Source organism: Symphalangus syndactylus, chromosome 17 (assembly GCF_028878055.3).
Source record: "Symphalangus syndactylus isolate Jambi chromosome 17, NHGRI_mSymSyn1-v2.1_pri, whole genome shotgun sequence".
Classification (NCBI taxonomy): Eukaryota; Metazoa; Chordata; class Mammalia; order Primates; family Hylobatidae; genus Symphalangus; species Symphalangus syndactylus.
The window spans coordinates 63,087,657-63,102,610 of NC_072439.2; the positions used below are offsets into that span (position 1 = coordinate 63,087,657).

At 41.6% G+C, this 14,954-nt stretch overlaps 1 protein-coding gene across 8 annotated transcripts in view; it reads left to right on the forward strand.

Moving 5' to 3' along the window:
• PPM1L (protein phosphatase, Mg2+/Mn2+ dependent 1L) overlaps positions 1–14,954 on the forward strand; it is a 316,391-nt gene that overhangs the window by 294,693 nt on the left and 6,744 nt on the right. For 7 of the 8 annotated variants that reach the window (XM_063620389.1, XM_063620394.1, XM_063620393.1 and 4 more), the window contains one exon: positions 11,486–11,647. In XM_063620389.1, coding sequence (XP_063476459.1) covers positions 11,486–11,647 — 162 coding nt within the window. Of the gene's footprint in view, positions 1–11,485; positions 11,648–12,671; positions 14,940–14,954 lie in introns of those variants that run through there. The other variant, XM_063620390.1, reaches the window with a different exon arrangement.

The window sequence follows — 14,954 nt, forward strand, 5'->3', positions numbered from 1 at the left end:
AAAATTTTAATTTGTAATGGATCTATTTCTCATAAAATGTCATTCCTGCCGCTCTGCTCTTTAGCATGTGATGAGGGGAAGCTGAGGCAGCTTCTATTGTAAAGGAAGACCCAAGGAGGTGCCATTTTAGGGGACCTTCGGTCTCCACCCAGTCCAGGGGATTCACATGAGCCTCCCTGCATATATGGGCATGTCCCATCACTGCTTCTTCTGCTTGGAAGCCCACAAAGATGGTTTGCTATCCTAGTACCTCAGGTCTTGATGGAAGAAGGCCTTGGTGTGTTCTTAATTATATCCTTTGCCTCAGATGTTTTGTTGTCAGTGTTTCACTCTTCCTGGTCAGGTTTTAGGGCTGCTACCAGTCTCTCCATGAAATAGAAACCCCCTAATGTGCTGTTCTGCTGCACTTCCTCATTGACTGACCTTGTACTATGATGTCTTTCTTCCTGGGGTCAGTGGGTATGGGATAAAGCCTCCAAGCAGGGTTGCCCATATGGTTGTGTATGTTTGGATTACCCCACAGCTCTGGGAGGCACCATTCACACTGTGGTCATTGTTGATTTAAATATGTATTATGGTCATTTTATGGAGATGGTAGTAAAGGGTCTTGATGAAGACATACCTTTTTCTGGTTTGCACAAAAAAAATTCAACACAAGGTAGCAATGGCCTGCCTTGATGTTGAAAGCAACACTCTGGCAACAGACTAGGTGGGTTCTGCCTCTTAGTAGCTGTGTGACCTTGGGCTAGTCACATAATCTCAGTTTTATCATCTGTAAGATAGGAATAATAATAGTACCTCATAGGCTGTTAGGGTTAGAGAAATTACATATGCCAAGGACTAAGTACAGAGCCTGACGGATGGTGAATGCTCAGTATATGGCAGCTGTCACAATGTGGCCCATTTGTGTCCTTCCATATAGATAGATCATTTTCCAATTTCCAATTACTTTCTACTAGTCCTCTCTTAACATAAAATAACTTTCAAGCCCATTACTACAAGACTCATTACAGTGGACCTATGGATTTGTGATTTGAATCGTAATTAGTATTAATTTAATAGCCTCTTGCACAGAGTTAGACTAATGTGTCAGGTGACACAGTGTCTTAGCCCAGCCACACACATTAATATGACTCTGATGATGGCCTGCCTCTCAGCGAAGTCAGAGCAGGGGGTACAAGGACTCAGGCAATAGACAAGAGAGAAAAGAAAGAAAGAAAGATTAAAGCTTATTGGTTATAGTGTTTTCCACACAAGGTATCATCCCTGACAAGTCTGTCTATGCCATGGCATTGATTATTAGAAGAAAGACTCGTAAAAAGCTCTAGGCAGGTCAGATTTTGGCGGACTTAAAGATTATGCAGACAAGAGTAGGGGTCGGGGAGTCTTATCTGAGAGCTGCCGGGTACTTTATCTGTGTTTCAGGACAGGGCTGATCACAGTGTTGGCTGTGGAAGGTGGGGGCTGGAAACCTCTGCTGACAGTGATCTTATCTTTCCCATGTGATACTTTCATTAATGACTGCCTTCACCTGCTCTTTTTCCAGTATGTTGCACTCCAATATAATTTCTGTCCGTTATCAGGCCTTGATGTCATTTAGGCCCTGGAATTGTGTTACTGAACTAACATTCATTGTCAAACCTTTATGAGATAAACCTATTTTATTTCTCCTCATCCTATAAATGTGTTGATTCTCTCATGCTGTGTATAATGAATGGCCCTTTGGCTGTTGTAACACCTTCACTGAAATCCTTGAAGTGTGTGTGTGCCTATCTCTCTGTGTCTCACCCCCTTTCTCCTCCTCCCCTTCCTTACCCCTTGCCACCCCTTCCTTACCCTACCCAATCTCTCTCTCTCTTTCCTAAAGAACAAAAATGGCAATTTTCCTTATTCTCATAGAAAAGACTTTATGTTACAGAAGGGAGCTGCTATTAGCATAAGCAGTGTGGCATTGTGTGGGTGAGTGTCCACGTGCATTATCAAGCAAGGCTTATAAACCATGTTAATTCCACACAGCTTTCTCTACTCCATCCAGCTTCCTATCCCTACCCCAACAACATAAAAAGTGACATCACTCACTTAAGAAAATGTTGCAGTAAGGTGGATTTTCATAAAATAAGTATTCTCAGGACTCCAACTTTTAAATCATACCTGTGTGCCTACAGAAAGGTTGGAGGGGGGCAAGGGAGTGAGGATCTTAATTGGCACCCAAGGCAGAATGTTTCCTCTGAGGAGAAGGATTGGGTAGCACTACTTAGAGATGCAGCAAGGCAGTGCAGGGAGAGCCTAAAAGCAGCTGAGGCTGTCATGTCACCCAGACACTGATGGATAGTCATTGATATTTGAATCTGAATCTGAATGTGTACTATCAAAAGGGCTGCTGTCATCATTGTCACCACTATTCCTCTGAGTCCTTTTTCCATCTCTACCATCTTACTCTCTGTAACGGGATTGTAAGTTCTATATTTTGTTTTATATCTTGTATACTTTGCTTGATGCAGTAAATATGCTCCTGAAACACTGTGAATAAGTAAAACTTTACCTTACTGCAACATTTAAATAACATTAAATTCATCTGAATACAGAAAAATATAAAGAAGAAAACAAAAAGGTCTAAAATCCTATCACCAAGATAGCCCTGTTAATATTTGTTAAAAATAAGAGTATGTGTGTGGACATGGTTAGAGTGTCTATATTTGCATAGTATAAGGGGTAAATTATACAAGTAGTACAATTAATAGGTATAAATTGAAAAGCACCCACATTTCTTTCACTCCCACCCCAATTCTTAGCCCCTCCCTCAGCATTATGTCTGTGCAGTGTACAAAGCACTCTTATAAAAATACAGCAATGGACTGGGCACGATGGCTCACGCCTGTAATCCCAATACTTTAGGAGGCCGAGGTGGGCAGATCACCTGCGGTCAGGAGTTTGAGACCAACCTGGACAATATGGTGAAACCCCGTCTCTACTAAAAATACAAAAATTAGCTGGGCATGATGGCGCACGCCTGTAATCCCAGCTACTTGGGAGGCTGAGGCAGGAGAATCACTTGAACCTAGGAGGCGGGGGTTGCAGTGAGCCGAGATTGCACCACTGCACTCCAGCCCGGGCAAGAGCGAAACTCCATCTCAAAAAAATAAAAAAGAATACAGCAATGAATAAGGCATCTCCCTGGCCCTAAAAGGGAGTTTCACCCTAATGGGTCAAAGAATCATAAATAAGGCATATAAATAGCATGATATGTGATGTACAGTAAGTTGGCAGCTGGGCAGCCATGAGATGTGATGCCAACATTACCCTCAGCTGCTACAGGTCTCTGTTGTCATCCCTTCCCTCCTCCACCTCACCTAACTAGCCACATGACCTTAAAGAAATACCTGAGCTGTCTTTTCCCATTTTATGCATTTATAAGGTAGATGTGATAATTCCTCCCTGCCTGATCTGATGAGCTTTGAGAATTGAGTGCCAGAATGGGTAAGAAAACACTTAACGACTCATAAAGCAGACCAGAAGTGTAAGGTTTCATTGTCATCTTTATTGTTATACAAAGGGGTACTATGAAGAATCATAGTAATCTTGGGCGTTAATTTAATAGAAAGCCCGGGAGCACAGGGTCACCAACAGCCCAGATTTGACCAACAGCTGCCTTTCGCTTGGCTTGTACTGCCTTTTAAAATAAAAGTTGCCAACGTTTAAAAAATCAGGAGAGTTCAAACAAAAACGACTTCCCTTGAAAAATCGGAGGAAACATTCCCAGCGGACCTGCATTCCTATGCGGCAGCCATTTTCGTTGCTGAGGAAGTGCTTTCCCCTGAGCACGTGTTCTCCCGTTTGTCACAAGCCCCCCACTCCCTTTTGCAGCCCCAACATTGAAACCTGATGTCAGTTTCACTTGTCATCATGCTTGCCCTTCCTTAGAGCTGAAAAATGTTTTAGAACCCAGGTTCCCATCAAAAGTAGCAGGGTAAATAGCTACTCCAAGAAGGCCAAGATTTTTCTTATACCTGACCTGAAAGCATTGCAGTTTGCAATTTCAATTTAAGATCTGCAGAATATTCAAGCTGAAAGGGGCCTGGAGGTTAACTAATCCAGACCTCTTGTTTTTGAGTTCCAGAGAGTTTAAGTATGTAATATAAATAAAATGTTTAGCATTATAATAAAATACTTTAGTAGGGTCCATCATTTTCTTTCCTTTTTTTTTCTTTCTTTTTTTTTACGCAGAGTCTCACTCTGTCAGCCAGGCTGGAGTGCAGTGGCACGATCTTGGCTCACTGCAACCTCTGTCTCGTGGGCTCAAGCAATTCTCCTGCCTCAGCCTCCCGAGTAACTGGGATTACAGGCATGTGCCACTACACCTGGCTAATTTTTGTATTTTTAGTAGAGACGGGGCTTCATCATGTTGGCCAGACTGGTCTCGAACTCCTAACCTCAGGTAATCCGCCTGCCTCGGCCTCCCAAAGTGCTAGGATTACAGGCATGAGCTACCACACCCAGCCCATCATTTTCATTATTACTAAAGTAACAATTTTGGATTCCCAGGTTTTTTAGTCATTTAGTCATTCAGTACATATACATTGAGCAATGTAATCAGGGATAAGACACTTGGGGTTTCATGGAAAAGAAACTGTTTTTATCATAGTACTTTGTACACTACACAAACTCATAATGCTGGGGGAGGGGCTGAGGATTGGGGTGGGCGTGAAGGATAAGATATTTGAGGTTTCTGAGTCCCGTTTTCCTCATCTGCTTAGAGGGAGAATACCTGCCGTCCCTACTCTGAATGTTTGAAAATCAATTGCAAGTATGTTTGTGAGTCACTTAGTAGAGTTTATAGTACTGAACAAATCGTTATTACAACTTTGTTATGAATTTAACTGAGAAAGTTTTAAAAGTATTTATAACTAGGAATCTAAAAGATGTCTGAGATACCCCAAGTTACATAACCCTCATTAGGATTTACAGTTTTCTCGAGCTCTACTTGTCAAATGAATTAATTGTCTAATATTATCCAACCAAAATATTTAGTTAAGTTTAGAATAACTTTTTTGTATACTGTTACTTTGTCCACATTCCAGAAATTAAATCAGAGGGGGGAATGTTGGTTTATAGGAATAGACTAATACATAATTTGCATTTGTGTGTCTTCCGTAAGGAAAACAATAATTATTAGGTCAACACAAAAACATGCCCATTTTGCTGAAGTACATATTGAGTTCAGCAGCGGACACAGATTGTCCTCATAATGACCATTGTAATATACCTTTATTGCTTCACAAGGTGCCATGGCTTTGGACGGTGTGGTGAGGATGGAAGCCCTACCCATATGTTATTTCCACTGGACCAGAATCCTGGATGGAGGAAAGAACTTTGGACATACCTGGGCCAGAAGTTCTCTCCACCTACCAGGAGTGAGCATGTGAGCATAAGCTATACATGTACAGGAGGGTCATCGTGTTTTCATCAGGGTGTAAAGTGTATTTTGCTACATTTGATAGCTCCTTTTATGGCAATAGCTGGACAATGGTGTTGTCCATTGTGGTACTGAACTGGGCTGACCTGTCGGAGCAAGACTTTAGGAGCTTAGCGTTATGTCAGGTCAGGACATTATGCGTGAATGCTTATTCACTCATCTATTAATTTGCTTATTTAGCCAATGCTGGGTGCTTTTGATATTCTAGACATCAGCACTGTAGTGGGAAAATCCAAAACTTCTGATACAGTTTGGATCTCTGTCCCTGCCCAAATCTCATGTCAAATTGTAATCCCCATTGTTGGAGGTGGGGCCTGGTGGGAGGCGACTGGATCATGGGGGTGGTTTCTCATGAATGATTTATCACTGTCCTTCTTGGTGCTGTTCTTGTGACAGTGAGTTCTTGTGAGATCTGGTTGTTTAAAAGTGTATTGCACCTCCCCCCACCTACTTCCTCCTGCTCCAGCTACGTGAAGAGCCTCATGCCTCCTTTGCCTCCTGCCATGATTGGAAGCTTCTTGAGGCCTCCCCAGAAGCAGAAGCCACTATGCTTCCAGTGCAGCCTCCAGAATCATGAGCCAATTAAACCTCTTTTCTTTATAAATTACCCAGTCTCAGGTATTTCTTTATAGGAGTGTAAGAATGGACTAATATATCTTGTGAAGTTTATATTCTAAAGGGGAATACTGACACTAAATAAATAGTCTAAATAAATAAGCAAGATATCTACATAATTGTGTGTTGTAAGGGCAATAAACAAAATAAAGAGGAAATACAATCCCTGTCAGAAAAGGCCTCTCTGAAGATGTCACATTTGAGCTACAACATCTTCATGTGGGTCAGTCAACCAATGTCAAAGACAGGAGAACATGCCAGGCAGAGAGAACAGCGCATACAAAAGCCCAAAGATGACAAAAAGGTTGGCATGTATGGGCAACAGGAGGGAGGCCTTGAGCAAGGAAGGGAGTGGTGTGACATGATATTAGACAGATTAGCTAGGGGCCAGGTCATGCAGGACTTGCCACCATTGTTTCTCACCTGGACTACTGAAATAGCCCAGGGGCTAAAATGACAGTGGTTGGGACTGGAGTCAATGCTGTGAGAACAAGAGAACTGGAAGGGTTTAAGAGATATTTTAGATGTAAAAGTAACAGAACTTAATGATGGACTGAATATCAAGAAAGAGGAAAAGAAAAAAATTAAGGATGATTCTTAGGTTCTGGCTTGAGCAATGCAGTGGATTATGGTGCCATTTTCTGAGGTTTAAAAGTCAAATAACTTGCCAGACCTCACTTAGCTAGGACATTGAAGTCTAGTCCATGTGAATTCACTTTTTTTTTTTTTTTTTTTTAGCTTTTTGGGTTTTTTTAAAACCCGTGAGATAAGGTTATTAGGTTAAATTTCCAAGATCTCTTTCAGATTTGCAATTAAGTTATCATCTAGATTAAATTGTTAATATAGAAATATCCTGAAGTTCAGAATTAAGTAACATTGTCAGGCCCTGGTATTTTTGATAAATATAGTGCTTTGATGGGATAAATATTTTATCTCAGAACTAATAGCCAGAATCTTGCAAGTGTTTTGTCTCAAGCGTAAAAAGAAAATGATTTTTTCATTTTCTCTTGGGCATAATGTCTTTTCTGGAGTTTCCCAGCAACAAGCAGTTTGTTCTGTCAAGTAAGATGAGATTGTAAGCTATCTGTTATAATCCTGAGCTAAAACTGCAAAGCCCAAACAGTAAGTTGTTTTTGGTGTCCTGGTTTGTTTCAGATCATTCTTAAGCCTCCCACCCCAGTGCTCAGCATTGCTTTGCACATATTATTTCTCCAGAACCACACAGACCTCACCCAGGATAGGGGCAGGTTTCCTCTGTAGAGAGAGGAATGGAGACATTTCAGTAATTCAGAATACCACCTATAACTCATAACCCTGCCATCTGGGGCTCACCCATTTTGGCCAGGTTTAAGATTCTGTTGCTAACATAGGCAGGATAGTCCTGAAAACTTCACCATGAGGTAGATCTTAATTTACCCACAGAAACAGTGGGATTTGTTTGTGACAAAGGCAGGTCATCAATGTTAAGTATGTTCAATAGCATGTGAGTACAGTTGGCCTTTCATGTCCATGGGTTGTACATTTGTGGATTCAACCAACCACAGATCAAAAATATTTTTAAAGCAATAAAAAAAATACAACAATCATACAAATTAAAAAAACAATATAACAACTATTTACGTAGCATTTACATTGTAGATTATAAGTAATCTAGAGATGACTTAAAGTATAGAAGAGGATGTACATAGGTTATATGCAAATACTAAGCCATTTTATATAAGGGACTTGGCCATCCATGGATTTTGCTATCTATGGGGGGTGCTAGAACCAATCCCCAGCAGATCCCAAGGGACAACTGTGTAGCTAAACAGCCACACTCTAAATCTCTCATCAAATTCAGATATTACAGGAACAACAACAAAAAATTCAACTCAAAAAGTCTCAAACAAGAAAGGCATTTATTGTCTCACTGAACAAGGATGGGGCAGTTCTAGGCTGGCTCAGCAGTTGCCTGATATTCTCCAGGACGCAGGCTCTACTGTTTACCTCTGTGCTCTACCATCCTGCACTTGTTGCCATGACCCTAAGGGATATCCCTTCATAGCTGCAAGATGACTGCCACACTTCTGTGAAACACATAGGCTAGCACTGAGCCAAATAAACAGTCATTGTCTGCTCTGTGTCTCTTTTAGTGGGGGGGAAAAAAAAGCCTTTCCCAGAAGGCCCCAGCAGACTTTTCTGAGTCCTTGTCCATAGAATGCCCAGTTTCTCCCATCTAGATATAAGGGTATTATCCTAAACTTCTCCCCTCATCCTTTATTCTCCTCAATTTCTATGAGTGATCCATTGTGGTTTTTAAAAACCTGTCACAGGAGCTGGGCACAGTGGCTCACACCTGTAATCCCAGCACTTTAGAAGGCCAGCAGGAGGATCACTTGAGGCCAGGAGTTCAAAACCAGTCTAGGCAATATAGTGAGAACCCATCTCTACAAAATAAAAAATAAGAACCTATCACCTATCCTCTATCCCTATATTTACTACATTAATTCAGATCCTCATTAACTCCACCTGTTCTCACTGCTCCCAATTTATCTATCTTCTGCATTGCCCCTGGAATCATCTTTTAAAACATGAATCTCATTGTGTCACTATCCTGCTTAAAACCCTTCAGTGATTCTTAATCAAATATGGGACTAAATTTTATTTTATTTTTGTAGCTGCAAGAATGGCTCCCTCTCCCTTTTTTAAAAAGAAATCTTGCATGGCAGCTGACTTGTTAGCTGTTGACACGTGGAAGCAGAGCTGTCCTAGTTGAAATGCGGCTGGGGAAGGGGCCTTTAACTCAGCCAGGTGGATTCCTCCCCTTCTCTCTCATGGAGGCCGTAAAGCCTTTCCTTGGATCCCCTGGAGTACAGGCAAATGGAAATGCCTACTAGGCAGTTGGTGTAGACCTCAGGAGTGTCAACCAGCCCAACTGCATGGACTTAGAAAGTGTGGAAGTCAAGGTCGGTGACATGCTCACCCAGAAAGTGCAGAGTAAGAAGAGAGTCCTACAGAGAGAGGACTCCAAGAGTGATGCTGAAGTAATGCCTACAAGCCACATAATATCCCATGAAGCAATCTTTCTATTTTAACTTTCAAACTCTAAGACTGTGCCTTATAGGAGAATTTATGCTATGATTGTGTAGGACAATTTAATTCAATCAGATGTTTGAGGACAAAGTGAGGATATGTTGAATACTAAAATTTCAGTTTCCAATATAAAAAAAAATCAAAAATTGAGAACAATTTCTAATTATGTGGATTGTGCTTTTGCTTCATTTTCATTCTTACAGCTTTTTAAAAATTGTTTTGATAATCCATGAGATTAGTCTTTTTTTTCCCAAGGCCTTTTGTATTAGAAATCCTGTGTCAACCAACATTTCTTGTGTTTCCATATCTGATCAAGGCATTTTTAGTTAAATAAGCTTAAGAATGGAATTTCAAGCAGAACTATAATAACTGATTATATTATGATAGTTATTTTAATTATTCTCTCTGCTCTTGATATCAACCTGTATTTATTCTTTATGTCTATTTAAGAATTCAGTGTTGTTGTTGTTGTTGTTGTTGTTTTTTCTGTTGGTGGGAGTCTAAATTAGTTCAACCATTGTGGAAGAAAGTGTGGCAATTCCTCAAGGATCTAGAACGAGAAATACCATTTGACTGAGCAATCCTATTACTGGGTATATACCCAAAGGATTATAAACCATTCTACTATAAAGACACATACATACATATGTTTATTGCAGCACTATTCACAATAGCAAAGACTTGGAACCAATCCAAATGTCCATCAATGATAGACTAGATAAAGAAAATTTGGCTCATATACACCACAGAATACTATGCAGCCATAAAAAAGGATGAATTCATGTCCTTTGCAGGGACGTGGATGAAGCTGGAAGCCATCATTCTCAGCAAACCTACACTGGAACAGAAAACCAAACACCGCATGTTCTCACTTATAAGTGGGAGTTGAACAATGAGAACATATGGGCACAGGGAGAGGAACATCACACACCAGGGTCTGTCAGGGAGTGTGGGGCAAGGGGAGGGAGAGCATTAGGACAAATACCTAATGCATGCAGGGCTTAAAACCTAGATGACAGGTTGATGGGTACAGCAAACCACCATGGCACATGTATACCTATGTAACAAGCCTGCACATTCTGCACATGTCCCAGAACTTAAAGTAAAATTAAAAAAAAAAAAAAAGAATTCAGTGTTTTTTTCCAAGCCAGCACCATGGCATGCACCTGTAGTCCCAGCTACTCCAGAGGCTGAGGTGGGGGAATTGCTTGAGCCGAGGAATTTGTGATTTCAGTGAGCTATGATCACACCACTGCTCCCTAGCCTAGATGACAGAGCAAGACCCCATCTCTTAAAAACAGAAAAAAAAAAATTTGGTCTTTTTTGTTGTTCCATGAAAACTAAAGAGCCATTTAGATACAGTTGACATTCTTGTTATAGAATGACCTTAATGAGGAAGGAAACGTTAATGAAGACTAATTAGTGCATAATTTTAACAAGTAAAGGAGATATGTTTGAGGCAAGAGCTGAATGGGTTGTGCATTTCAGCAGGTATTTGCATATTGAGTGACACTCAAAAAGGAAGAGGTGAACAGAAAGGAGCTGGACAGGGCAGGCTCCAACTACACCAGACCGTTCAACTGTTTGCTTTTATCCATTCCCATTTCAAAAAGGATTTGAGCAGAGCTTGTCCTTTGTGTCTTGTGTGGGCTTCAGGCAAGCACGTCTTCAATCTTGCTTTCTTCTGACTCGGACCACCCTCTCCCTAGGCCTCAGTTCTGTCATCATCAGAGCTTTTTCTGCTCCTGTCTTTATGGTCCGCCTCCATCACACCCTGGAGCTGACCTGTTTCTGGCCACCAGTCTTTGCTGTCAGACTTTGAATAGGCAAGCACAACCTGTCCTGACATCAGCAGCTTCCTCATGCTCCATAGGATTCCGCTGTTGGCATTTCTAGGCCCCCTAGAAATGAGGAGCCCACCACACCCCCCCATCCTTCCCACTTCCAACTGGGACTTCACAGAAACTCAGCACCAAGCAGAAGCCTGAAGTGTGTATCGGTTGACTGAAACTTCAAACTGATTTTGTTTCTTTCCTAATCCTTTTAAATGTGATATGTGTTTAAGAGTAGCAGAGACAAAGTGATTTAGGAAAATTATAATGTTATCCTAGCCTGTTTTAGTGACACTCTAACATGGTTAAGAAAATTGACTGTCAGATTTGATCATTGTTGTCGAAGTGAACAGCCATCATTCTCAGAGTGACTGGAGTCAAATTCTCACCCAGCAGAAGCAATTTTAATGACTGAAGAATCCAGTTACCACAAGAAGCAATGGAACCTGAATGCACTGCTGACCTCCCGCATTCTCTCTCTTCTATTTTTCAGGCACAACATGTTTGATTGCTCTGCTATCAGATAAAGACCTCACTGTGGCCAACGTGGGTGACTCGCGCGGGGTCCTGTGTGACAAAGATGGGAACGCTATTCCTTTGTCTCATGATCACAAGCCTTACCAGTTGAAGGAAAGAAAGAGGATAAAGAGAGCAGGTGAGCTTGTGAACACCTCCAAGAAATGTCTGCTGTCTTGCTGGTGAACAAGGCGGCTTGCTTGGAGAGCTCCTGGATAAAATGTTCAGTTAGCCGGTATTAGAGAGGCTGCTACTGAGGTAACTGAGATTGACTTTGTAACGTTGCCTATCAAATAAATGGCCACTAAATCTGTCTTCCTTCATAGCCAAACATTCCAAAAGAACTAAAAAGCCCATTTCCAATTTAAAGGCTAATAAGATCTTTGGGCCCCGGGTTCTCACTTTTCTCTAGCCTGTTGCTATATGCTGCTTCCCTCGGAGCCACACCAAACTACTAATCATTCCTAAAAAGACCTTGTTTCTGATACCTCTGTGCCTTTGCAAGTGCTGTTCTGGGTCACAATTACTTGTCCCATAAGACTCAGTTTAAGGTGTTCTTTTGGAAGCTTTCCACGTCACACTGTGGCAAGGGCCTTCCCATTCTGGGGTGGATGCCCCTCTGCCTTTCCCCAGCATCCTATGTGGACGTCTTGGGTCACCTTTTATAATACATGGACATACCTGGCTCTCCTATCTGCCTTGCCTTCCTGTCACCTCTTTGAAGACAGGAACTTGGTTTTGTTCATCTCTATGCCTGGAGCATTTGGCTTAGTGCCTGGTATAAGTAAATATTTCAGAGCAAGTTTGGGGGTAGAGGGGTCCCTTATTCATTCATTCATTGGTTTATTCAATATGTTAGGAGCTGGGGATAAAACAAAACCCCATTCCCAAGCTTTCATGAAACTTACATTCTGAAATTGGCATGGGGGTGAGGAATGGAGTAAATAGACATTAACAAAAAAAAAATAGTAAAAGTAAGTCATTCATATAGTATATTAGAAGTTGATAGCTGCTATGGATAGACATGAAGCAGGTAAGGGGAGTGTCAGGGAGTTGTAGTTTTAAGTAGTGTGGCCTGTGTGGGCCTTGCTAGAGTGACGTTTGGACAAAGACTCGGAGGATAATTATCAGTTGATTATTACATTTTCATAATTCGATTTCAGAGAATACCTTTATACCTATGGAAGGGAAGAATTCTGTAACTTTTCAGACTGAGAGCTGCAGGATGTATGCTCTTCATGATGTGCCAGGCAGCAGGCCAGCTGTCAGAGGGGAGCAAGCGGGGTGCTCATGTACACTAGTATCTGACCAGGATGGGCCCCTGCTGTCTGGATTAATCTGCACATTGACTCTCGATCTCTACAGGTCAGCTTCTGCCCAATGAATGAATTGAATGAACCTAATCAACATTTTAGTTTTCACAGTAGGGAACCATACTGTTAAGTCAAAATGTGTTGAATTTTATTACAACCTCCTGCTTCAGTGATTGCTTGAGTTGCAAAATAGTTTTTAATGAAAGCATTGGTCAGGTTTTCTATTGATGGGATGAAACGAATGATATTTTAGGAGCATCTATCAAGCTTTGATGACCTCCAGGCAGTAGGAGCAAAGTTCTCTGGCTTCCTACTTGTAAAACACCATCTGCCTGCAGGAGTCCACTGTGAAATTAAGATACAGTTAGCCCAATCTTGCATCAGCACAGGCAAGGACGTGTACACAATATACCTGAAAATGTCATCTTACCGTTCGGTGCTCTCTTTTGAAATATCATGGCCATTTTATCCTTCCTCTTCTTCCCTGTCATACCCATTACCCACGCCTGCACCCTACATTGATTCTTTGTAGAAGCAAATTTGGACACTGTCTCCAAGGAGGTTAATCCAACCTCTCTGTTCTTTTACATAATTTGATCAACAGCATATGTTATACAGGGCTTAAGAAACAGTGATTGGTTTTACCATCTTCATGTGTGTTTTCTCTGGCCTCAGCCTCTTTTCAGGACATCTTTCCCCCTCCTGCTTAGCATGACAGTAAGGTCCAGCCAGTCTGGGCCAAATACATGTCTTTCTGTCGCCACTCCTTATACTGTTTCCAACAACAACATTAGCTGTCATTTATTGTGTGCTCATCCTGTGCTGGCAGCAAAGCCTAGAACTTTACACATACACCTTCTCTTTGCCTGTCTTAAGAGGTTGATAATATTATTCTCATTTTGTAGCCAACAAACTGGAACTTCACAGAGGCTTATGTGCCCAAGCACACACAGCTAGTGAATGGTGAGACCACAGCTGAAACCCAGGACTGGGTTTTATGCTCTTGCCTACTAGACCATGCTTCCTGGAATGTCCTCCTACATATCCTGCCCACCACAGCTGAAACCCAGGACTGGGTTTTATGCTCTTGCCTACTAGACCACGCTTCCTGGAATGTCCTCCTACATATCCTGCCCATAGATATTTCACCCATCGCTCAAAGCCCACCTTTAATGTTCATTCTACCCTCATGATCAGAACTGGAAATTATCCCTCCCTTCTCCATCTGCCTACAGCATTTAGCAGACACTGGTCTCGCCCTGAAGAATACCACTTTGTGCTTATTGTATTTAATACTTTTTGTGGCTTAATTCTCCTGCCAGGCTGTCTTTTTTAAAGAAAGGTCTGGATCTTGTAGAACTTCATATCCTGCACATTGCCTTCCATGGAGTAAGTATTTAGTAAATATCTGACAAATATGTGAATGAAGAAAAAAATAATAGATACAATTGTTAAGTGCATATTATGTTCAGGGACTGTGCCAAATGACTTATGTGGAATAAGACCTTCATTTCTCAACAACCCAATACTGTCTCTATTTTGTAGCCAGGGAGACTGAGGATCAAAGAGTTTCTCATCCAAAGTGAGACATGGTTAGAAGAGACAGAGCCAGGAATCACATTCAAGTAGTCTGACCTGAGCCTTTAATGACTACACTAATATGTGCTTTTTCTTAATGTTGATACTATTTGGGGGGACAGAGCTGTTTTAAGATCTATATAGGCACACTTAAGAGTGGCCTCAGGCCAAATGATGTATATGGTGCCTGTTCACCTGCCTTTCAGCATTCCTTTGCCGCTCTCCTCAAATCCCTACCCTCATGCTCTCTACTGTCAATCACTGAGCCACCATGGTGTTAAGTTAAAACCAATGCCCTCCCCCATATGTATCCCCCACCTTCAGTACTCTTACTGATATATTATTGAAATCCTTCAAGATGCCAGGATGAGGGTATGAGGATCAACTGGTAGAGTATGAAACCCCAGGCCATGCAGTGGGTCCCAGGAGTGACGGGGTTAAGGGGAGTGCTCATGGCCCAGTTCACATAAAGTAGGTCACCCTGTTGTGCACGTACCTAGACTATCCCAGGTATGTGAGATATCAGCTGGTCAAACTAATGGGCTCATCCTGTCT